This window comes from Neltuma alba, unplaced genomic scaffold, assembly GCF_004799145.2.
Source record: "Neltuma alba isolate B1F8T4 unplaced genomic scaffold, ASM479914v2 tig00012452_pilon, whole genome shotgun sequence".
NCBI classification, from domain to species: Eukaryota; Viridiplantae; Streptophyta; class Magnoliopsida; order Fabales; family Fabaceae; genus Neltuma; species Neltuma alba.
Genome location: NW_021636931.1, coordinates 43,542 through 68,259, shown reverse-complemented (window position 1 = coordinate 68,259; position 24,718 = coordinate 43,542). Strand labels below are relative to the sequence as shown.

Here is a 24,718-nt window from a genome sequence, read left to right as displayed (position 1 = left end):
TTTGAAACAATTAACCAAGCGGATCCTTTTTTTGTTTTTCTGCTTTCAAAAGTGGTTTTAAAAAACAATTTTATAATGCTATTTTGAGGGGGGCAAAACAGAAACAAACGGCCCCTCTGTTTTTATCATTCTATTTTATAAATATATATCATATTTAGTTGAAAAATTGGGTTAAATAGTTGGGGGAATCTAATTATCAAAATCATTATTTTTGAAATATGCCAGCTGTTTCTTTTCTTCTTAATCACAGTTGATCTCTTTAAATAAGCAAAAGTGATTCACTAACTCAACTGATACAACACAGAGAGAATGTACAGAAACAAAGAAAAATTTTATAAAAAAGTTATAAAAAAAAAAACACTCACACTCACAAAAAGATGGCTCCTCTGTTGCATCCTTTAAAATATGTAGCAGTTGTTGATATTATAGTAACTACTATTGGAAAAAAAATCGAAATAAACTTCAACAAGCAACTCATCTTTTAGTGATAGTAAAGCACAGAAAAATGCAGCAAAAACATACAAATAATTTAAGAAAAAGAAAAAATTTGGCGTATAGGGAGAAAAAAGGGAGATGCAATTTCTTTTTTATCTTCAATGCTTGTCCCTTCATATATGAGGCTTTCATTGATATCATAATAACCACTAGGAAAAAAAAAAGGGACAATAAGCAGAAAAAATCATAGAAGTAACGAACCTGGAAAGAATAACATGGATGATGGACTTATCCTTCTATATATTAACACTATCCTGCAGTAACAAATCATAATATTAGCTGCCTAAAATAGAAGGTAATTTTGAAAAGAGACGTCATTGGCATAAGCACGATACAATCAATTTTCTATTTCCTTGGTCATTAACAACACGCTTTCCAAAACAATATTTGTTAGTGTGGGTATGTCATACCTTTGCTGAGGATAGCATTTCTACTGTTTTGTTAAGGTCCCCTTTATCCTTCCACTCCATCTCATGCTCTTCTATTTTTACTCTAAACAACTTTGGTGTTTCCAACACTTCTGAACATAACACCTTCATTTCAGGACATCTGGTTATTTCTATCTCTTCTAATTCAGGGAATTCAAGTGTCTGACTCTGTGAAGAGAACATCTTCAAGCTTGGCATATCAGCAAGTTTGATGCACCACAATTGGTTGAATGTGATTCCACCTTCTACACCTTCATTGCTCTCATTCAATACAATTTCCTCCATCTTTTTGCAATCATTTATCTCCAACCATTCAAGACTCACCAAGCTTTTGGCAGTTGAACTTGTCACCAAATAGACGAGTTGATGACATCCAGATATAGACAACTCCTGCAAATTTTGAAATGAAGCAGAGGATGGTACCAACTTGAACAAGCTATGACAGCTTTCAACTTCCAGGCATGTTATTAGGTCTTGATGATTTGGTGGTAGCTGAGAGTCATCCTTCCATATGCTCTTGAGTTGATCCAAATAGGCAATGTGTAATTCCTTAAATGGTGGGATTTCCCCCCTAAAATTGATAATCTCATCCTGTGGGGGGAATACCTCCTCAAAGGAACTATGCTCCACATAAAGCCTATTCAACTTGGGAAATTTTTCAAGGGAGCTACAGGGAAAGGTTACCCCTTCATCCTTGAAGCTTTCTACATAAAGAGTTCTCACTTCAGGAAAGACATCCCTTATTATCGTGATATTCTTTGCATTTAAAGCCATGCTTTCGGTTGTGGAAATTACCTATAAAATCATAATTAGTAAAAAAAAAATTACCATAATGAGTAGGCGATTTAGTAAATTACATCAAGATATTGTTTTCAAGAATTAAAACTTTTCAATGGATCACTCATCTTCTGCTAATATCTAAAATTTTCATAATTTCACCATGAAATAACATCCACACCTTCAAATTTAAAAAATCCTTAAAATTAACTTCATAGCCCCTTTCTTTCGTCTAAGTTAAATTGGAAAAAAAAAAAGCCATAATTTCCCTGGAATTGAAATTTAAGGCTGGCCTTTTTTTTACTATGAAAATAACTTGTTCAAAGATTATTGGTAAAATTATTATTATAAGAAGGTAGTTTAATAAATCAGGTCAGAATATTTTTTAAAATAATAATTTCTTATATTTATTGTAGATAAAATCTTTCTTAATTGACCGGTCATCTTTTTCTAATACTTATATTTTCCATCATCAACCCCCCCCAAAAAATACGTTAAAAAATAAAATTCTTTGAATCAGTTTATAGGCCCATTTCTTTCCAGTCAAAGATCTACAAGCATTATCACGCTATTTGTAGTAGTTTGCCACATCCATTAACCATCATTTGCTTATTAGATTTCGTGTGCAATCAGAGTCTTGTAATTTGATGAAAAGTTTATAATTTGGGGGTAGACGATAGAATGTCCAAACTTTAATATTTACATTAGATATTTATCTGAACCTAAATTTTGTAGAAGATGAGGAATAATTTAAAAAGTAAAAAACAAGAATATCAGTATGTTGGACTAACCTCTTGAATAGTAAACCGGTGTTGGATGGTGGCATTAAGATCAGTCATCCAAATATCTATGTGAGATTCTCCATATTCACGGGTCACTTGAACATTTTGAAGCTGCGGGGCATGAATGGCTCCGGAACAGAATGCCGTGAGTTGAGGGCACTTTGTTATGGTTACAGATTGTAATAATGGAAACTTGAAAGTATAATTTTGGCTGCAAAATCTCTTCAATCTTGGTAATCCATCAAGTTCCAAAAGCTCCAATTTGCTGAAAATGATTTCCGTGTCCTCATTGTCCTCTTCTTCCTGTCTCGCTATAATTTCTTCAATTTGATTTTGATGGCATGAGGATGATGCCAAGTTTATTGCTCCTTGGCTATGATTATTTCTCAACACATTCTTCAATTTTGGCAAATACTTTAACCTCAACTTTTTCAGTGGCACAGCCATCGGTGATGACAGAATCTCTTTATAATCATTTAAATCTTCAAAATAAAACACTGTCTCCAACATGTCACAAAACTCGACTTCCAGTTCTTCCAAGTTGTTTAAATATTTCAGCACATGAAGGGGCACCAATTTCACAATGTCACAATTACTCACACTCAATGTTTTCAAGCTGCTAAATGAGTTGTGTGAAGGTTTGTCATCCCATATCGGCGGAACCAGACTGTTTAAAGAGTCTAATTCTAATATCTCTAACTTTTGGAATGACACCTGTTGAAAGAAAATATAATTAAACGAAAATCTTTTAGCAAAAAATGAAAACAAAGTTACTGTTGATTTGCGAGGCTTAGTGTTCATGAAAGATTGTTTAAATGTGTAAGTATAGATCTCGTGTATCGCAATATTCTTCAAGAGATTGATAAAAGTTCAACTTCAAATTTCAAGTTCAGCAAACAGAAATAACTAACTAAAAAACGAGAGAATTATAAAATGCTACAATAGCTAGCTTAATGCCAAAGTAAGTAATTTAAGTGAAATAAATTTTGTAGAAATATTGAGACAAGGAAAAATAGAACATATTTGTACTGAACAGAGTAAATAATTCCAGTAAAATTAATTTTCACAACGTAAGTTTGAAATTAAGAAGTTAATAAGATAAGAAAATCTTGGTAAGGAAAAAATATACAAGATAAGAAAAACAAAAACAAATTAATTTTTTGTCCCGAAAAAACAATAATAAATTGATTAGTAAAATATTCTGGCCTCCTTTGTACTGAAAATAAGTAATTTAGTGAGTGGAAATTTGGTTAATTCTTTAAATAGATATATAATTGACTAAATAAGTTATAAATATTTCTCATTTGCTTAAAAACTTTAAAATTTAAATTTAAATAATTTCTATAATCTATTAGACTTAGATAATCTATATTATATGATGAAAAGAATATGTATTCAACATATTTTTTAGCCATTTAAAGAAACCTAAATAAATTAATTTCAATGTGCGTGACAAACAATTAAAATTATAAAATTTTATAATAGAATTAAAATTAAAAAATTTTATTACATTTTAAAAAGTCTGAAAATACATGTATTAAAATTATGTTTTGTGGTATTAAAAATTATTTTTAAAAAATGAATGTTTAAATAACTTTTACGTGAAGAAGCAGTATTTTGGTCAAAATAAAAGTTTAAGAGTCAAACTTAATGGTCACCTTATAGTTGGATAGATGGAAATAGAATCTCAAATCAAATATACAAGAGAGGTTTGAACAACATGTATTTTAGTTTTACTGTAGTTATACACACACACACATATATTTAAAACTAATTTGACAGCCCTTATGCATATATATATATATATATATATTTAAAACTAATTTGACAGCCCTTATGCTTTTATCAAATTTGGAATCAGGTTCCTGTAGTCTTTTTTTAAAATTTTATTAGATCCTTATTATTTGCTGAGTTAGTAACTAAGGTCCTTCTATTTATAATTGCCGTTACTTTAAGTTAACAGCGGTGATGCAGCATGACTAGGCACCATCTTACTTACCTTATCTGGAACACTTCCTCCCTCATTTTCTCTCTTCCTCCTCCAATCGGTTTCCTTTTTACGGTAAATAAATTAATAAACAGAGAGAGAATCTAATGATTTTGAAACATGGAGTGAAACTTTTACAAGAAGAGATAAGGATAACGTATCGGTAGTGGCAGGGAGAGAGAGAGTATGAAGTGTGTGAGAGAGAGGATGATGTTAGTTTGGAAGAGAACTGAGTGGAGGCGGGGGAGAGAGAAGATGAAGGCGTAGGGGTTACAGGTGAAATGAAGAACATGATGCTAGTCAGATCTTGAGCAGTGCCACGTTAGTGTTGTCATCTTAAAGTAACGGCAATCATAACGGGAGCAAAAAATAAGGATGTAATAAATAGAAAAAAAATTATAAAGACCTGATAATTTTCCCTTTTTAAAATAAAGGAAAGATTTCTATAATTTAGATAAAACACAGGGCTAGTGAGTATATTTTACTGTAAATTGATTTGAACGTACCTTATGATTATTTGTTGCTGGGTCTTCAATGTTGAAATCCGTTTTATGCTCTTCCGCTTTTAATCTTGGTAGACGACTGAGTTTTAATCTTCTCAACGCACTGAACGTGATTCCACCTTCCACATCTTCATTATTCTCATTCTTTACAATTTCCTCCATCTTTTTGCAATTCTCTATTTCCAACGTTTCAAGATTCACCAAACTTTTGGCGGCTGAATTTGTCATTAAATAGATGAGCTGATGACATTGGGACACCTTCAAAACTGTCAAATTATGAAGTTGTTGAATTTGATGAACAATGGCTGATGGGACTATCTCCTCGAAAGAACTATCCTTCACACGAAGTTCAGTCAGCCGCGGAAATCTTTCAAGCAATGTATGCAGAAATGTTGCCCCTTCATCATCAAATCCTACTATGCCCAGAATTTCCATTTGAGCAAAACAATCTGCTGGAAATTGGTCATTCCTTATCATGCTAACATCATACTCATCTAACTCCATCTCTCTTGATGCCGCAAATCTCTGTAAAACAGATATTGAGTCAGAAGCATGGTAATATTAGTTTATTAATTATGTCGCAACTTCTTATTGAATCAGTACTATTATTTTGTTTTTTATTGTGTCCCAATATCAAATGCGCTCACTAGAAGTGCGAAACATTTTGATTTCACTTATTTTTCATAAGTAATCTTGGAAAAGAAATAATTATATTAGCCACGACAAAAAACAATAATGCCGACACATTTCGCTGTGTATCGCATTAATCATTAAATTAGGACGTAATTGTTTGGGATATTTTATAATTAAAGTTATGTAATTAAAAAATGATAACTGCTCCCTCCAGTTCTTTTTATAAAAATTTGAAATTTGAATGGTCTTAGTTTTTTTTATAAGAGCCACCTTGGATTTGTCACAACATTTAATGTGTTTTTATCTTTTTTGTCTCTAATTAATTTTATACATTGCATTAATTAAAAGGCTGACAACTTGCTATATTATCTTATCTTTCATTTTTTTTCTCATTATTACTCTATTTTCTCTCTTATTTTTTCCCCCATAACTAAGGGTACATGTGGGAAAAAAAATTCATTTCTGATTGAAACATTTCGCTGTGTATCCCATTAATTAATTAATTATGATGGAATTGTTTGGGATGTTTTTGGGATGTTTTCTAATTAAAAAATGATAACTAAAATTTTAGTAGAAACTTCAAAACCGAAACATGTATAGGTATATTTATATTAAATATCATAACAATGGAATGTTTATAGATTCATATTTTTGTAAAAGCTGGAAATAGGAAGAATGGAGCATTCTAGACGTACCTGTTGGTAGAATGTTTTGTTAAGATTGGTGTCCCAAATTTCATGATGTTTTCCAAACCCATCTTGTGACAGTAGAACGCTTTTAAGAGATGGTGTGTCAATGAGTCCTGGAGAGAATACTTTGAATCTCGGACATTTTGTTATGATCAGCTGTTCCAATAACGGAAATCTGAAAGCATAATTGTAGCCGCAAAATCTCTTCAATTCTGGTAACCGTTCAACTTTCAAATGCTGCAACTTGCTGAAAACGACTTCCTCATCTTCATCATCCTCTCCTTCCTGCTTCCATATAATTTCCTTTATGTTAGAGCACCAACTAATTGAGAGACTTGTGAGATGGACCAAGCTTCGAGCAATTGATGACGTCATCAAAGTGGTCAACTCATAACAAGATTCCACGTGGAGATGTGTGAGATTTGGTGAAGAAACTAAGAGTGGTGCCAAGCTGTGATTTGGAAATACTGGAAAGAGTCAATTTTATTGGAAGAGGAACATCATCCCCTCCAGAAGCCTTCTTAATGTGACCCCCAGTCTCAGCTCCTCTAAATTTGGAAAGCTCTTCAACAATTTGTATGAAATAGTCGTTGCTTTATGATAACCAACATCTAGAAAGCAGTTTTACTTTGGGGAAGCGGTACATTGAAAGCTGGCCACTCCCTATCATCTCAGCTCCTTTACCCCACAATGTCAACTCCTCCAAATTATGAGTGACCTGCACAATACATAAATCATAACTAAATGTAACAACTAATCAATGCGTCAAATCCAGCCGTGTGCAGTTTTTTAGGAGGATATCTTCAAATTTAAATTTGATGCGTCCACAATTTTGACGTACGTGTATTTTGTAACTACAAATAATAATTATGATACATTAAAATGAATATAAATTTCTAGACTGGAGTTTCTATCTTTGATTATGACATACAAACGTTATTTCTTCCTTCGTTAGTTTTTTAAAAAAAATTATCAAATTAAAGCTAATAATGGCTTGAAAAAAGAAAAAAAAAATCCCCTCCCTTGATTCAATGGCACACCTCTTTTCGTGGAGATGGAAAGCCGAGAATTGGAGTCTCACTTTTTTTAAAAAGAAAAAATAGAAAATTATTTAATTAATTTCTAATATCTATTATTAATTAAAATAATTATTATGAATTATTCTTTTTTAGCTTTTCAAGTGAATAACCAAATTAATCCCAAACTACATTATATTCTAATAAATGGTTTAGTATCAGGAATAATTCACATACTTGAGTACTCAAAAATATCAAATTCAAACGTGCTCTTAGACTGTGAAACAAAATATGTTTCATTATTTATTTTAATGCTTAAAGTTATTTTCTGCTCTTTTATTAGATTGTTTTTAAAATAAATAACACATGAATAGCCAATTTAGAGATGTACCTTGTCATGGGACAGTAGAGGATATTTTGAGTCTAATGAGCTCCCTTCCTCATGTATTTCTAATGAACTTGAGACTTCCTTTTCAAATATCTCCAATTCATCACAACCTTCAATAGATAATCGATAAAGATGTGGCCATTCTAATGTGTGTCTCTGTGGATAGAAATTCCTCAAATTTCTAAGCGAAGAAAGCTCAAGGAAAGTCAACCTGGGAAACTCAACAGAGGAGCAAGATTCTGAAACTTGATCTTTTGCAACAATCACCTCTATACCACAATCACTTATTCGAAGCTCTTCAAGATCACGAAGCATGCCTTTGGCTATAGATGCAGGAAACAGACTAGTGAGGCTTTCACAATAGGAAACATGCACGCTCCTTAGACTTGGGAAGGAGACGTCTCCTTATAGTGATTGCTCCACACATTCTTAATTTTCGCAATCCAAAGCGTTAACTTTTTCAGTGGCACAATCACTGATGATGACTCCGCCTCTTTATAATCATTCAAGTCTTCAAAATCAAACACCAACTCCAACGTGTCACAGCTCCCTAACTTCTAGTTCTTCCAAGTTGTTTAAAGATTTCAGCACACGAAGGGGCACCAATTTCACAAAGCCACAATTTTCCACAAACAATGTTTTCAAGTTCCTAAATGAGTTGTGTGAAAGTTGGTCCTCCCATATCAATGGAATCAAACCGATTGAATTAGATAATCGCACTATCTCTAATTTTGGAAGCAACACCTGTAGTTTACAGAAAATATGATCAAATGAAAATCACTTTTAGTTCGTAGGCTTACTTTTCATGAAAGATTGTTTAAATGTCTAGATAAAACTCTCATCCACAATATTTTTCAAGAGATTGCTGAAAGTTCAATCTGAAATTCCAAGTTAAAAAAAAAAAGTAATCAAAAAATGAAAAAAAACTGTAAAATGCCATTTTAGCAAGCTTAATACCAAAGCAAGTACTTCTAGTGAATGTAATTTTTGCAGATACGTTAATTAAAAAAAAAGAACAAAATAAGAACAAACTTGAAAAATGCCACAATAGCCTGACAACAAAGTAAACAATTCTAGTAAAAATTAATTTTTGCAGGTAACTAAGTTTGAAATTTTGTCAGAAAATTAAAACAAAAAAAAATAAGAATAATTACAATGATTAGTCATCAAAACCACGAGCCACATTCTCAGATATTTTAGTGACAAGGACAATTTCCAAAAATATCAAATTAAGGTGCTTTTAGGCTGACAAATAATTTGAGGCATCATTATTTATTTTAATACTTGGAGTTAGCTTTTCTCTTTTATTAGTTAATTTTAAGTCATTAAAAAAAAAGAAAGCTGCAACCTTCCATAATAGCCTAACAGCAAAACAAGTAATTCTAGTGAAAATGATTTTTGCATACAAGTTTGAAGCTAAGTTTTGTAGGAAGATAAAATAAGAAAAAATGTGAATAAAATAATCTGAACATACCTTGTTCAAAAGCGACTCAGACATTTTATTGGATATGTTATTTGTTGCTGCTTCATGATGTGCTGAGTTCCAAACAATGGACTCAATAGCATCGTTACTTTCAATCTGAAGATGCCTTAAATGCAGAAATGATCTTCCATCATGACCATGTAGAACATTTTCAAGCCCATTAGATCCATATAAACACAAATCTTCAGCTCCTTTCATCAACTTTCGAACCCCAGGCTTCAAATAGATATCACTCTCAAGCTCAAGTTTCAATACCTTTGAAGTTTTATAGCTGACCGTCCACCATTTCCAGTGCTTCCCAATGAGTATTTTGTATCTCATCAAATTCATATCTAAGAACAAATTCTCCGGCAACATCGAGACATTAGGAATATGAATATCTAGAGAACAGATTGGCAAGCCCTTCAACTCGTCAAGACTCGCGTTTTCATTAGCTTCAGTAGATCCTTCAACTTTCCACTGGTGAAAGCTATTTCCCATAAGCAAAACCCCCAATTTTTTGAAGCTAGATAGCAGTTTTGGTGGAATCACTTTGAGCTCGGAGCAATGGGCTAAATTCAACATTTGTAAAGAAGTTAACTCTGCCAATTCAATAGGTAGTTGTTGAATTTCAGAGTAAGCAAGACTTAGGACTTCTAACTTCTTCAAGCTTCCAACCTCAATTATGTTTCTAGCAAACAAGAGTGGAGACACAATGTTTTTAGTTTTTGCAGGAACATGAGTGATGGTAGTGACGAAATATGCACATTGGTAAATGCCAACACTTTCAGCTCCTTTGATGATTTGAAAAACATCCTAGGTATGGCCAAATCACGTTTTGTGCTGTCTAGCAGAAAGAATTCTAATCTTGGACCATGAAGCTCTTCTGGAAGGTCACTGATGTCACTCTTTTGCAAGCAAATTCCCTTGTAGTCTTCAAGCTTATTTTTTTCAGGCCATTCTTTCAAGCTTCCATGCCTCACAATGAATGCATTTAATTCATTGGTTGCAATCGATATTGCAAGATCTCGAAAGACATCATGTATTGTAAAGTAATGACTAGAAAAGCTATCAAGAAATAAGTTTAATGATTTTAGATTACTTACGGCAGCAGAGACTCCAATGCGGGCATCTTCTATGTTTCTATGCCGTCAAGAATATCTAACCCCATAGAGTACATGAGCAGGTCATCAATTGAGGGATCATGGGACAGCATGGCGGAGAGCAAGAAGATACGTTTTTTCTCTAAGCTTAGACAATCATAACTCGACTTCAATATCACATCCACCTCTTTAATTCCTGTGATGTTTCTCCTTAAAGGATGATTCAATCGTTTACAGAAATCTTGCCACTCATCTAGATTTTTTCCCTTTAGTGCCTTGGCAGCTGCTGCAATCGCTAATGTCAAGCCATGACACTTTCGAACAATCTGATAGGCTATAGATATCAAGTTGTCAGGAGTGCTTGAGTCAATAGGAAGTTCAGAAATCCTCTTGAACAACTCTAATGCTTCATCCTTTGACAAAACGTCCACTTCGATAATTTTTTGACATTTCATGCCATTTGACAGCAAACTCTTATTCCTTGAAGTTAGTAAAATTTTGCAGCGTTCATTCTTTTTGCTAGAACTTCCAACATCAACAAAGGGAATTCCAACTTCGCCTAAATCAAGTTCCTTCCAAAGATCATCCAATATTAGGAGCATATTCTCCTCTTGCTTCAACCTTTCACATAGACGATAAGCTCTTACTTCAAATTTTTCATTGAGTTGAAAACCCAGCTTCTCTGCAATCTGGCCTTGAATCTTCTCAACGTCCAATTCATTAGAAACAGTTGCCATGATCACCTTTTTAAACATGTTTTGATTCTTCGCCTTCTCTGCCACCTCTTTAGCTATAGTGGTCTTGCCAACACCGCCAAGCCCACACAATCCGACAATATTAACACTAGGATTATCTAAGAGCTCCATAATTTGATTCACAATTTGCGTTCTAGAACCAATCCGTTCATTGCTTTTTCTGTTGAGTAATTCTGGCATCGATGGGGGAGGAACAGGATATGCAACCCTATCAAAGTTTCTCTTCCCATAGATTTCAACAACTTGCTGTGCCATTTCCTTTGCTCTTTTGCTTAGTTTATAACGTAGCCACAGGTTGGGACAGGAAGTCACGCTACACTCTGTTTTTGCTTGACTCTCTTCTTCATGAAACATTTGTGTTTGCGTTAAAATCTCATCTACTTTGCGCAACCAATGCTGAACTTTCTCTTCAATTTGTTCTAAATTTTTTCTAGCATTATCTATTTGCTGTTGTTTGGAGCTTCTCTCAAGGGTGAGTTCCTTAAGTCGTTCATTGAGCTCCTCAATGTTTCTGTGATACTGAAACAGATAACGAAGCTGCTCCCAAGTTAGATCGATCACTAGATCCCGGAACTTGTCAGCCAAACTACTCAATGTTCCGCAAGTGATATCCATTGAATATGCACTCTGTTAAAAACATATCCAAAACTCAATTAAACTTGGGTTGTGAATTGATGCAGAAATATTGGCACCCTTCAAACAAATGTCTCACCTTTTTTTGTTCGAATTAATGACGATGCAAACTTGATTTCCACTTTCCCCTGTCTTTCCTTTTTCACCCTGTGGAAATCAAAGCAAGAGTTTGGTCATTCAAATGATCACGATTGACAATATTAAATTATTTGCAGTCAGAGTATTTTTTGTTTTCATTCATGCAATATCAAGACATGATCACTAAATTTTGCACCCCTGCAAATAGATATTTGAAATTCTAGAAACGTCACCATGCAGGTGAGGTAAGGTGATAGGCAAGCTTATCATTAAACAATTAGGACATAAATTTAAAGTGCAGTTTTCTTTCTTCTTGAAGGAGCATAAAAAACCAGCAAAGTTAAAAATGATCACAAAAAATGCAAAAGGAGAAAACTTATGATTTTCTTTTATTTTTTAATAAAAAAAGAGAAAGAAAAACAAAAATCAGAAAGAAAAATTGCAGAAAAAATGTTTAAGAACAAGTTGAGAAATCAAGAAACAAGAAGTAAGGAATGCTGTGCAATTATGAAAGAAGACAGAGAGAACCAACAGAAATATAGCATAAATTGCCAACACACCGCCGTGGTGTAGTGGCACGTTGGTTGCCTTGGGTGCAACAGGTCGCGGTTTCGATCCGCTCCACAAGCACTAGCTTGTTGATGTTGATTCAAAAAAAAAAAAAATATAGCATAAATTAGTAACTAGTGCCAAGAAAAGGAATAAAATTCAGGAAAAAAAAAATTCTGAGAAAATGCCAAAGAAGAAGCAGGCATGAGGCTTTGGGAGGAGTAGATCGCCAAGGCTCTCGTGCATAGAGGAGTCAATGTAGCATAGAGCGATGAATGAGACCCACATTAATTAAAAAGAAGAGGGCTGCATTAAAGTAAAGGCACTATTTTGAAGTTGATTTGGAGCACATGACATTGGCAAAACACATAATGTCATTTGTTACGAAGATAGAAATTGAGATTGAGAAAACAGTGTTAGCATAAAAAATTGATTATTACACGGTGGCGTGTAGGGTCTGAAGTGACAAAAAAGCACGTGGTCCCCCCACGATTGTTACTTTACTATTCTTTTTGGTTTTAAAATTATAAACTAATTAATTAATTCACATGAATTAAAAAAATCACTCATTTAATTATTTATATTGAAATAAATTACAACATAGCATATAAATTATACAGTTATCTTATTTAAGATTGTTGAATGCTATTGCCAAAATACTTTTTTTAAGGAAAAGGCAAGAACATAGCGTTGCGAAAATGTGTTGAAAATTGTACAAAACAAACCACCTTTACATTTTCAAGATTTCATTTTCATATGCCAAAATATTAATTGATTGTTAAATTACACATTTTAAGCCAAAATATCTCTCTCTAATAAAATGCTGTTCAAAATTAATTCAAAATTATAATTTCATAACATATATTTGCAAACTTGTTTTATTCATATATTAAATTTAAATGTCTAATTCATGTGAACTCCGTGTTTTCAACCTCAGGGACTAATTAATGATTCCAACAGTAAAAGCTAGAAGAACCAATTAGTCAAAGTTTCAATAAAATTAATATTTAATGGATCGAATTATACATAGTTAAAGACTTAAAGTTCAGTCAATAATCAAATTAAAATTATGAGACCAAAATGATTAATTTTTCCCTCAAAAAGCTCGGATTTTAGCCCCCCCAAAAAAAATACAAGGGGGCATCCTTGGAGATAATGTAAAACTAGGGCAGCCACACCTTAATAAGTAACTTGCCCTCAATATATGGTTGGAAGTTGGAACAAGTTTCTTCTTCTTTGGTTGGTTGGTTGCTGTCTATATTCAGAAACACAAGAATATGCTGCAAAAGTTGAAAAACAGATTGAACTTAGTAAATATAGATCAATTAAACACAGACTGACATGGATATATATTTTCAAACTTACAGTAGTGACCGATGTGAAACTTTGCAATTTCAAGGTGTATGTAAACCTCAATCTCCCAATAGTAATCAGCTTTCCTCAGTGTTCCAACACAGATCAAGCAAGAGACACCTCTCTTTTTATGGTGTTTTGAACAATTTTGAGAAACAAACGCTTCATAACAATAGAAGACAACTATAAAATGCGAAAGTTTACAGAGAAAGATGACGAACTTGTGAAATTAAACAGGAAAAAACAATATCAACTAAGCAACAAAATATCAGAAATACGATGAAAAAGCAGTTTTTTTAAAAAATATTTTTGGGATTTTTTTCCTGGAAAAAATATCACAAAACCAGAAAAATAAAGTTGAAAATGATCACAACAAAGAAGAGCCGGAAAAAAATGCAAAAGGAGCAAATTCAGGATTTCCTTAAGAACATTTCTTTTAATATGGGTGAGACAGAGAGAAAATAGAAATCAGGAAAAACAAGCAAAACCCAAAACGCCCAAAAGACGTTAAGGAAAAAAAGTATTAGCAAGGAGCGATGTGAACAGTGAAACCATGAAAGAAGATTTAAGAGCCAACGAAAGTTGCAAAAACAGTAAATTCAGAAAGTAAGGAAAAAGGAAATCAGAAAGTGGAAATGCAGAGATGATGAAGCAAAAGAAGAAGTTGAGAAAGCAGTAGAAATTTGCAGCAGGGACAAAATGGGAGATTTGTTAAACTATGGAGAAGAAGAAGCAGATCTGAAGCTTTAGGTGGGAGGAGTAACTACAAAGTGGAGTCAAGTCAATGCAGAATGGCCAGGACACAGGACACCAGGGGGTTCATATTATTATTATTATTGGGGGGGAAAACACGTTGTACGGTTTAGGAGAATTATTTGCGTGTCCTTTGTTCCAAACAGTGTTGAAACTCTTTTTTAAATTATTAACTTAATTAGCTAATTTAAGAAAATTAAAAATTAAAAAAATTCCTTAATTACCACATGCAATAAAATGGGCTTTCGCATTATTTATGAAAAAAATTACTTAATTATGACATATATTACATGATTTTTTAAAAATATTTTTGTGTATTATTAGATTGTATATCAATCTGAGTTTAGACAAATTAATTTTTAAAAAAATGAATATAATATTTTAAGAGAAAATGACAATAAAATACCACTTGAATTTCAAAAAGACAAATAAGGCACCTGAATAAACAAAATGACAAATAGGGCACTGGGTACCAATCTGGAATTCATATTTTCGGCTAAAAGACCAAAATGCCCTGATGAAATGCGGGAAGACCGACGCTGAAAGTGAGAGAAAGGAGAGAGGAAGACCGACGCTGATGAAATGCTGGAAAAAGGAAAGAAGAATGTTGGAAATACTATTATCTTACTCCTTCGCATCACCATTCTGTAGAGATTGTTGATTTTGGTTGTGGGAAAGAGGATTTGTAGTGAGAGAGGGAGTGAACCAAAGCGGAAATTAGAAAACAATAGCAAGCAATTACGTAACGTAACTGCTGTCATATGCCTGCTGGTTTTTGGTAAATCCCATTACGTGAATGGTAATTTCACTATATATGTAGTTAATTATGAATTTTATAAAATACATATTGTGATTTACAACTTTTGTAGTGAAAGTGACTACTTTGTTAATGGGTTTTGCAACCTGTTTTCAGGAGATAAACAACTTGTTTGTAAAAACTAATAAAAGTGACAACTTTTGTAGTCACGTTGAATTAACTGGTTGCAAAAGCCATTTAAGAAGTGGTCATTTTCACTATAAAAGTTGTAAATATCACTGTGTTTTTTGTAAAATTCAGCGTCAAATTTTATTGATTTTTAGAAACAAGTTGCTCATCCCCTGAAAAGAGATTGCAAAACTCATTTAAGAAGTGGTAATTTTCACTACAAAAGTTATAAATATCACTCTATGTTTTGTAAAATTCAGCATGGAATTTTATTGGTTTTTAGAAACAAGTTGCCAATCCCTTGAAAAGAGGTTGCAAAACTCATTTAAGAAGTGGTAATTTTCACTACAAAAGTTGTAAATATCACTTTATGTTTTGTAAAATTTAGCATGGAATTTTATTGGTTTTAAGAAACAAGTTGCCAATCCCTTGAAAAGAGGTTGCAAAACTCATTTAAGAAGTGGTAATTTTCACTGTAAAAGTTGTAAATATCATTCTATGTTTTGTAAAATTCAGCATGGAATTTTATTGGTTTTTAGAAACAAGTTGTCAATCCCTTGAAAACATGTTAAAAACCCATTGAAGAAGTGATTATTTTCACTACGAAAGTTGTAAATCTCACTATACGTTTTGTCAAATTTAACGTGAAATTTTATTAGTTTTTACAAACAAGTTGTTTATCTTCTGAAAACAGGTTGCAAAACCTATTAACAAAGTAGTCACTTTCACTACAAAAGTTGTAAATCACAATATGTATTTTGTAAAATTTATAATTAACTACATGTATAGTGAAATTTACCATTCACGTAATGGGATTTACCAAAAACCAGCAGGCATATGACAGCAGTTACATTACGTAATTGCTTGCCATTGTTTTCTGATTTCCGCTTCGTCTTTCCCACAGGTTCACTCCCTCTCTCACTACAAATCCTCTTTCCCACAACCAAAACCCACCAAATCAACAATCTCTACAGAATGGTGATGCGAAGGATTTAGTTTCGTCAACTGGAGGGGGTTCGGTTTCGTGGAGTGGAGGGATTGGTTTCATCGAGTAGAGAGATTCGGTTTTGCTGAGGGGAGGGATTAGTTTCACCGAGTAGATGGATTGGTTTCGCCAAGTGGGGGCAGTTTCTCTTTCGCTGAGTGGGGGGAATTGCTTTCGCTGGGAGGAGGCGATTTCTACCTTTCTCTATCTCCTCAATTTTCAAACACAATAAGGGCAATTCAGTCTTTAGGCCAAAAATCAAAATTCCAGATTGGTACCTGATGCCTTCTTTGTCATTTTGCTTATTCAGGTGCCTTATTTGTCTTTTTGGAATTCAAGTGGTATTTTAGTGTCATTTTCTCATATTTTAAATAATTTATTTTTTTAAATTTTTTTAAATTAATTAATTAAACCTTAAGTTAAAGACTGCATCTATTTAAATAACGAAAGGGCACCGACACTCCGACAAAAATCGGACGTGCTCCTGAAGCAAGGGGGTTCCACTTCGGGCGTTCTTTATGGTGGAAGCGCTGGGTAATTACCAGAAATAAAATAACTTGTGATATTTTCAAGTAGAATTTTAAGAAGCATTCGTGTTGTTTTTTACTTCAAAAAAACAATGAAAAAACTCTTTTACAAGTAGTTTTACTTTTCTTAAATTTTTGATTTAGTATTTATGTGTTTCTTAATCAAATTATTTAATTTTATTCCATTAGAATTATCAGCTCCTGAAATTTGCCTATTTGCATTGTCAACTACTATTAACAATGCTAACCGAATAAAATTAAATATTTAATTGAGAGGAAAACATTAAATATTAAATTAAAAATTAAACGAGAAAGTATAAGTATTTTCAAAATAATTTTCTCCCGAAGCAACAAAATTATATAAATAAATTTGGCGATGATCAAAACAAACAACACTACTCATGTGAACCACACTAAGTTACATAACCGTCATATAATAATCTTATCCATTATAATTTGGAGACTTTTATACCAACTCTAATTAACAATATGAGCATCCACTAAAGCAAATTTATAGCATTATATACAAACTTCCTTCTATTATTATTTTTTATAGGGTTAAAGACCATTTTTGTTTATAGAAGTATTTTTGCCTCAGACATGGGGTGAAGACTCCATTGGTTTTCATTGTTGAGAAATGGAAAGAAAGGCTCAAACCCCCTCATTTCAAGTTGGTTTGTTGAAGAGGCTAGTCCGTCACAATGTGATGAACCAAGATTTTCTATCAAAATAAGATTGTTTCTAATAGAAAGACACTTATATTTTAACAAACAAAAAAAAAAAAAGACTTGTTAAGAGAGTGATGGAAAGAATGGCTTTGTGGAGTCTAAAAGGGACAAAAGTAGCGTGTGGGTCCGCCAAACATTCGGGGAAGACCGAGAGAATACTTCCTGTATACTTTATTTTAAAACCATATTTTTCTTTTAAACTGTTTTATGATTGGTGATTTCTGGAGTTCATGCTTCTGCTGGTTGTCAAGAGAAAATATTATAAATTTAGGAGACCTTAAATTGAAATCTTACATTTATGATTAAATTTAACCCTCCAATGAACTTTTATATTGATAACTGGAGGTAGTATTATATAATCACTTTGCAAAATCCATCTCCCAGCTTATTTTACAATTCTGCAGTGCTCGCTCCTCACCTCTTACAAAAGGTGTTCCTCAACTTTGATTATTTCTAAAATTGTTTCTTTAAATAAATCCATTTATTATCGAATATCTCTGTTTTTCTATCAAATCCGGTTGTACTCGTATGTGGGGCAATTATTTATGATAGTTTTACTTGGATGGACTTGATTACGAAATGCCTGCAGCTTAAAAGTCTAACTAAGAAGACAACGTTTATAAGTGACAAAATTTAGAATTGCCATTAACCACGAAGGCAATTTTTAGAAAGAACATATTGAGAAATACACTCCAGTCCCTATTATTTGTCACCTATAAGAAGAGATTTTGGTCTGTTTTTATTTGTCACTTGTAACATTTTTAATACATTGTTTTCAATTTTGCCTATACTAGTTATTTAATAAGAACAAAAGTAAAAGATTTCATCTATTTAATACTTTTTTTAATACATGAGAAACTCCTCCAAATGACAAATAAAAAGGAACAAAATGGTACTCATTTAATCTATAATCCCTCTTTCTTCCATTCAAAAGCAGAGCATTTTGATAATTAGGAATCCATCATGTGAATCTGTCCCTAAGTAAGTGAAAAGCTATCATATATCATAAAATCACTCCTATCAAACTACTACATCTCATGCTAAATATAAGATCTAGTTAATTAATTTGAAAAAATTAAAAATTAGTAAATTTCTTAATTCTAACATAAATAACGCAACCTCTCTAAAATATTTATACGAGTTATTAGATTACATATTAATTTATAAACGAAACAAAATAGTTTTAAAAAATTAATAGATCTAAATAATTTAAGTTATTTTAATAATTTTTTAATATTTTTAAATTAGTTAACTAAATTTTATATTAAAGATAAAAAGTAGTAATTCAAAAATTTTAAAATCGAGAAGCAAAAACTGAGAAGGAAAGGTGTGAAAGGAACAGTGAGCATAAGGAAATGGAATAGAAAAGGCATCATCTATGGGGATATCAATATCATATGTTCGTATCACGTTGTATAAAATGTAGACATCCATCTATTCTTCTTCAACTCAAAATAAAGTAAAAAAGATAAAGTGGCTCGTGAATCATGAGAGAGAGGGGCGGGCTTAGGGTTGGCTTGATCTGGTCAGCGTCCTTAGCGGCAGCAGAGACACGTCACATGTGAGAGCAGTGACAGTGGGTAAGCAAAGGAAGTGGCTTTTATTTCAGATGTTCACAGTGGAGAGACGTGAGGGGGCTGTTCTTGTTGACGTTGTGGGGCATTGTTCGTACGGGATATTGAATGAAACAAGGAACATGAATACATGATTATAACAGCCGTCCTTCTGTTTAGTTACCATAAATTGTATATTTTACATTGAGTAATTATTTTGAATGGTGATAATTTGATCAAATCTATTTTTTTTAGTTGTAATAATTTGAGTATATTTTACATATTAATTATTTACTTTGATTTTTTTCAAGTGTTTAAGTATTAACAAAACTCTGTAAAAGTATTGTCAATGCCATTAATAGCGCTGATAGCATTAACAACAATAGAGAATTGAAGTGCCAGTAAAAAAATGCAAAAAGCTGTTAATTCAGGATTTTTCTTTTTTTCTTTTTTGGTCGAGAAAAGACTAAAAAAAAGGAAAACACAAAAGAAACTGCGGAGATAATGAAGTGAAAGAAGAAGCTGAGAAAACAGTAGAAATTATGAGAAGGCAGAAAATAGGAGATTTGTGAAACTTGGAAGAAGAAGGAGCAGATCTGAAGTTTTAGTTGGGAGGGGTGGTTGCAAAGTCTCTGGTTTAGATAGCATTCGAGTCAATGCAAGGGGTGTTTGGATAGAAACCAAACCATGGTTTCAGAAGTGTTTTTACGGATTACGAAGTAAATATGTGGAGGAGATTATCTCGTTTTGCAGAAAAGTGCTTCTGAAACCATGGTTTTGGGTTTCCCTAACACCCCCGCAGTCTAGTTCAGACACCGTGCGGTTCCTAGCAGTAGTAGTATTATTATTAGGAGGGAGAAACACGTTTTAATGTGTTTTCTTAATTAAATTTTGGGTTAATATAATATTTAATTCTTTAAGTTTATCTTTATTTTGGTTTTAATTCCTCAAGTTTCAAATCATAAATTTTGGTTTTTCAAGAGACAAAATGATCTAAATTTTTATTAGATTATAGAAACTAATATTATAAATAAAAAAACTTGAAAATAGGGAAAGGAACGCTGAAAATAGGAAAAAGGAAAAGAAAAGGCATGATTAGGGGGATATCAATATCATATATTCATATTACCTCATAAATAATCTAAACGTTCATTTATTTTTGAAAATTTTTAAAAAAATAATTTTAAAATTTTAAAATTTTAAATTAGTATTGATTACTATATTCATGAAAAAAATAATTACACATACAAAAATAAATGATAACATATTTTTGTAATAATTTTTATTTTAAAATTTCAAAATTCAACTGTCTTTTTTTAAAAAAAATTTAATTCAAAAAATAGAGTGAAAATGATAAAGGGGTTCATGAATCGTGAATCGTGAGCGTGGAACAGGTTTAGGGTTGGCTTTATTTGGTCAGTGTCCTTAGTGGCAGGAGAGACATGTCCCATGTGAGGGCAGTACGAGTGGGGAAGCAGAGGACACGGCTTTTATTTCAATGTTCACACTGGGAAGACGTGGGGCAGCTGTTGTTGTTGACATTTTGGGGCATTGTACGTAAGGAATATTGAATGACATCATTGGAGTTATGGTCGAAATAGTAAGCAAAGGTGAAAAACGTTTTTTCATCAGATTTGAAAAATTATATCTATTTCATGTGAAGGTTGATTGAATGAACATTGATACTTGCTGATCAATCCGCCTGTATTGGTTCAATGACTCATCAGTAACACAGTGAATAAGCATATGGCAAAACCAATGACTCAACACTGCGTTGCTTGTTCAGGTAACTTCATGTGATATTATCGATTACGTACCTAGAATCTATTTTGCCTTATACGCTAGTAGAGCTGGGAATCAGGGCTGGCCCAGCCCTCCAGGGCTGGCCCTTCAGGGCTGGCGGGCTTAAAAGGGCCGGCCCTTCAGGGCTGAAATTTTAAAAATACCCCAATTTGCTAGGCCCGGCCCTTAAGCTACAGGGCCAAGACTAGCCCGCGGGCTTTTGGCCCGTTTAAGAAAAAATATTATTTTTTTATACTTATCAAATTTTTTTTATAAAAATATAAAAATAAACCAATGAAATTATTAATAAAACACATAAATATGAATAAAGTTAAATCACAAATATAAAATATCATCATATATAAATATTCATCAACATCTAAGAACATCTAAAACATTCATTAACAAGATAACAACATCTAAAAGTTTTATCTATAATGCAATTGTGCAATAAATAAACACTATCATAAATTTTTTGAAACTTCATCATCACTATAATTAATTACTTTTCTTCATAAGTATGCTTTTCTTTCATAACAAAAATATCAAGTTTTTCTTCTTTATAAGAATTTTATTTTTGAATTTTACAATCTAACTATTATTTTACTTCAATGTGAGAAACATTGTTGTTGAAACTCATAAATTTCTAATTCAAATTATAGAATCACAAGTTATATAAGTATAAAAATATTCTATTATCAAATATATATATAATTTAAAAATATCAACGCATATAATATAAATCAAATCATTATTAAAGTCCAAATTAACCTATTTTTTAAAAATTTAATTGGATAAACTATTGTCTAAAACTAAATTTAATTTTAAAATGATAATAATAACTAAATATTTGAAATATTATTAACAATGTAAAAAATTAATAACATTAATATTATATAAAAAATTTAAAAAAATAAAAAAAATTATAAAAGGGCTTAAAAGGGCCGGCCCGCGGCCCTCCAGGGCCGACCCTTTTAAGCCCTCGGCCCTCCAGGGCTTATTTCTCATTTTAAAAGAAAAATATCAAGCCCGGCCCTCATTATTTCAGGACCTAAACGGGCCAGCCCATCGTTTTTCCGGCTCTATACGCTAGAACATCGACCTTAGCTGAAAATTGGGTTTCAGAAAAATGTTACAATCAAAGTTGTCACCCATGCAAAATCAACATTTTATTTCTTTGTCACAAAATTTTTAGCATACCAAACTCAAATGGTTACGGCCGTGAAAAATGGCAAAAGTAAAATAGTTCATGAATCATGAGAGAGGAGAGGAGTTCGCATAACGTGCTCAGCGCAATAATGAGCACTCAAAACTCATACTTCAAAATGACATTGTTTGACTTTAAGTGACTCAATAGCAATCTGAGCAATTTTTCCTTCTCTACCCTCGTCTCCTTCTCTCTTTGCCCCTCCCTTGCATCAAGTGCTGCTGATAAAACACACCTGTATGCCTTTGCCACCGTTGCTTCTTGTAACAGAAGACGAAGAGCTTTGAAGATGGTTCCGAGGATATTCAGGTCTGAACGTGCGGAATGAGGAACACGAGGGAGGAGCAAAAAGAGAAGAGGAGGAGCACAAAGAAAAGGGAAAAATATGCTCAAATTAAACTACGTGGTTTTCAGAGATGAGTTTTGGGCGTTGATGGGTCCTCATGGTTGCAGGTTTAGGGTTGTCTTTATTTTGTCAGTGCCCTTAGTCTCAGCCTGGCAGGAGAGACATGTGAGGCTGTGAGAGTAGTCAGAGGAGGACAAAGCAAGCAAAAGCAAGGCATCCAACAGGCAAAAAGATTACTCAAAGCGATTTATGCGGTATTTGTGTGTAAATTAAATCATGATGTTAAAAGTGGCGTGGGAAAAAAATTTTATTTCGATTTACATAAAAATAGTTTTAAAATTTTGTTTTTGGGATTTCTAAACACCTTGTTAATTTGATTCTTTCATTTAGACCTGGTTAGTACAAATAAAAATTGAGTAAAGAGGAAAAAATTTGATTTAAAAAATTAAAAATTAAAAATCAAAAGTTTTTAATTAATTTTTATTACTATTTTATTTTAACTTTGTTAATAAAAATTTTAATTAATTTCCCTCTAGGGTGAGAAAAGACCTCATGCTGCTCAGCTTGGATTCACATGAGCGTGCGCCATCTACTTATATACCAAGATCCATCCCTTTGTTTATTTTTCAATTCAGCACCCTCACCTCATACGCTAGGTATTTCCTTGTTTGTGAAGTACCAAGCGAGGAAATGCAATTTTTACGAAGATGAAATTGAGAAATATTGAGAATTTTGATTACTGAGAATTCATCCCCTGAATCTTACTTCACCAGATGCTGTTACCACATGATTTTAGCAGAAGGATCAACGCCTCTATTAGAAATAAATTTGAGGAAAATTGGCAATCATAGCAATTCTATCATTTAACAGTGACAATAAAAATTTATATAATTCTAGCTTCCCTTATTTAACACGGGTACTTCTTCAAGAATTTATATCTACCACTTCCATTTTTAACCATAAGGACGATTTGGTCTTCATACATTACTTAATTTCATAAACAAGGCCATTTGCCTTCATAATGATTTTACACATTCAAGATCTTTAGGGCCTAAAAAATTTGTTAATTTGGTCCTTCAACATAACGTTCTCTGCAATAAATAGGTCGACAAAACTTTTCAACTTTTAAGATTTGTGGCGTGAACACTTCATATGCGATAATAACTTAATTTTGGCATATGGGTAATTTAACATAAACCCCAAGATAATACTACATTTAATCCTTAATATAGGAGCATGTTTCCACACAGACACTAGTGAGAAATACAATACAAAGCAATAGTAATGCAATTTTCCATAAAATAATAACTTTTAATTTGATTTTAAATATAAAATTTTAATCTATTTTGTTTTTTATATTTATTTATTTTTTTAAATAGTTCACGTAATAGTTATACATGTTAAAGGTTTTATAATAATAGTTGATAGGAACAGCGAGAATAGGGAAAAGCAACAGACAAGGCCTGACGTATGGGGGACATATATCAATATCATATATTCATATCACGTTGTATATAGTCAAGACATCCGCATATTTTTCCTTAATTCAAAAAATAAAGTAAAAATGATAAAGTAACTCATGAATCATGAGAGAGTGGGGCAGGCTCAGGGTTGGCCTTATCTGGTCAGTATCCTTAGCAGCGGGAGAGACATGTCATACGTGAGAGCAGTGAGAGTGGAGAAGCAGAAGAAATGGCTTTTGTTTCAATGTTCACACTAGGGAGACGTGAGGTAGCTGTTAGTGTTGACGTTGTGGGGCATTTTACGTAGTGACAGTTGTCAACACTTTCATCATGTTTTACTACTTTATTAATGTCATTTATTACCTTATGAATGATGATAATTTGGTTATAAATTTTTTAATGCATTTATAAAGTTTGGAGTAGTATAATTTATCATATATTTTATATTTTATATTATTAATTATTTTGGGTGGTGATAATATGATCATTTTTTAAAAGCATTTTTCTGCAAATCAAAACAAACTCCTCTACATATTTACTTCGTATATCATAAAAGCACTTCTGAAACCATAATTTTGAACTTATCCAAATACACCCTTAGTCACCGATGGGTCCTCGTGGGTACGGGCTTAGGTTTGTCTTTATTTTGTCAGTGTTCTTAGTTGCAGCCTGGCAGGAGAGACGTGAGATTGTGAGGGTAGTCAGAGATTTTTTTTGACCTAAGAGAATAGTCAGAGAAGGAAAAGGCAAGAGAAAGCAAGGCATCCAACAGGCATAAGGATTACTCAAAGCGATTTAATTATTTAATTTGATTGATT

The 24,718-nt window shown here is 32.6% G+C and overlaps 2 protein-coding genes across 2 annotated transcripts; both read right to left on the bottom strand.

Annotated features, from left to right (window-relative positions):
- Positions 1–899: 899 nt before the first annotated feature.
- On the bottom strand, positions 900–8,013 carry LOC114727166 (uncharacterized). The gene is made up of 6 exons (XM_028913886.1): positions 7,702–8,013; positions 6,923–7,012; positions 6,301–6,579; positions 4,976–5,497; positions 2,492–3,196; positions 900–1,718 (listed from the first exon to the last, which is right to left on the bottom strand). Exons 1-6 carry the CDS (start codon positions 8,011–8,013, stop codon positions 900–902), a joined length of 2,727 nt encoding a protein of 908 aa, XP_028769719.1.
- Positions 8,014–8,238: 225 nt separating this feature from the next.
- LOC114727165 (disease resistance protein At4g27190-like) lies at positions 8,239–11,633 on the bottom strand. Its single transcript, XM_028913885.1, has 4 exons — positions 10,327–11,633; positions 9,944–10,228; positions 9,173–9,851; positions 8,239–8,442 (listed from the first exon to the last, which is right to left on the bottom strand). Exons 1-4 carry the CDS (start codon positions 11,631–11,633, stop codon positions 8,239–8,241), a joined length of 2,475 nt encoding a protein of 824 aa, XP_028769718.1.
- Positions 11,634–24,718: the final 13,085 nt, after the last annotated feature.

What these genes read in the sequence shown, in the direction of transcription:
- LOC114727165 (XM_028913885.1), bottom strand. Translation starts at nt 11,633, where the DNA reads ATGGATATCACTTGCGGAACATTGAGTAGTTTGGCTGACAAGTTCCGG. An exon ending in TCATCAAAGGAGCTGAAAGT is followed by an intron (nt 9,852 to 9,943) that starts GTTGGCATTTAC and finishes CTTGTTTGCTAG; the next exon opens with AAACATAATTGAGGTTGGAA. An exon ending in CTGAGTCGCTTTTGAACAAG is followed by an intron (nt 8,443 to 9,172) that starts GTATGTTCAGAT and finishes TGTAAACTACAG; the next exon opens with GTGTTGCTTCCAAAATTAGA.
- LOC114727166 (XM_028913886.1), bottom strand. Translation starts at nt 8,013, where the DNA reads ATGCTTCGTGATCTTGAAGAGCTTCGAATAAGTGATTGTGGTATAGAG. An exon ending in CAATGTACCGCTTCCCCAAA is followed by an intron (nt 6,580 to 6,922) that starts GTAAAACTGCTT and finishes ATATGGAAGCAG; the next exon opens with GAAGGAGAGGATGATGAAGA. An exon ending in ACCGGTTTACTATTCAAGAG is followed by an intron (nt 1,719 to 2,491) that starts GTTAGTCCAACA and finishes ATGATTTTATAG; the next exon opens with GTAATTTCCACAACCGAAAG.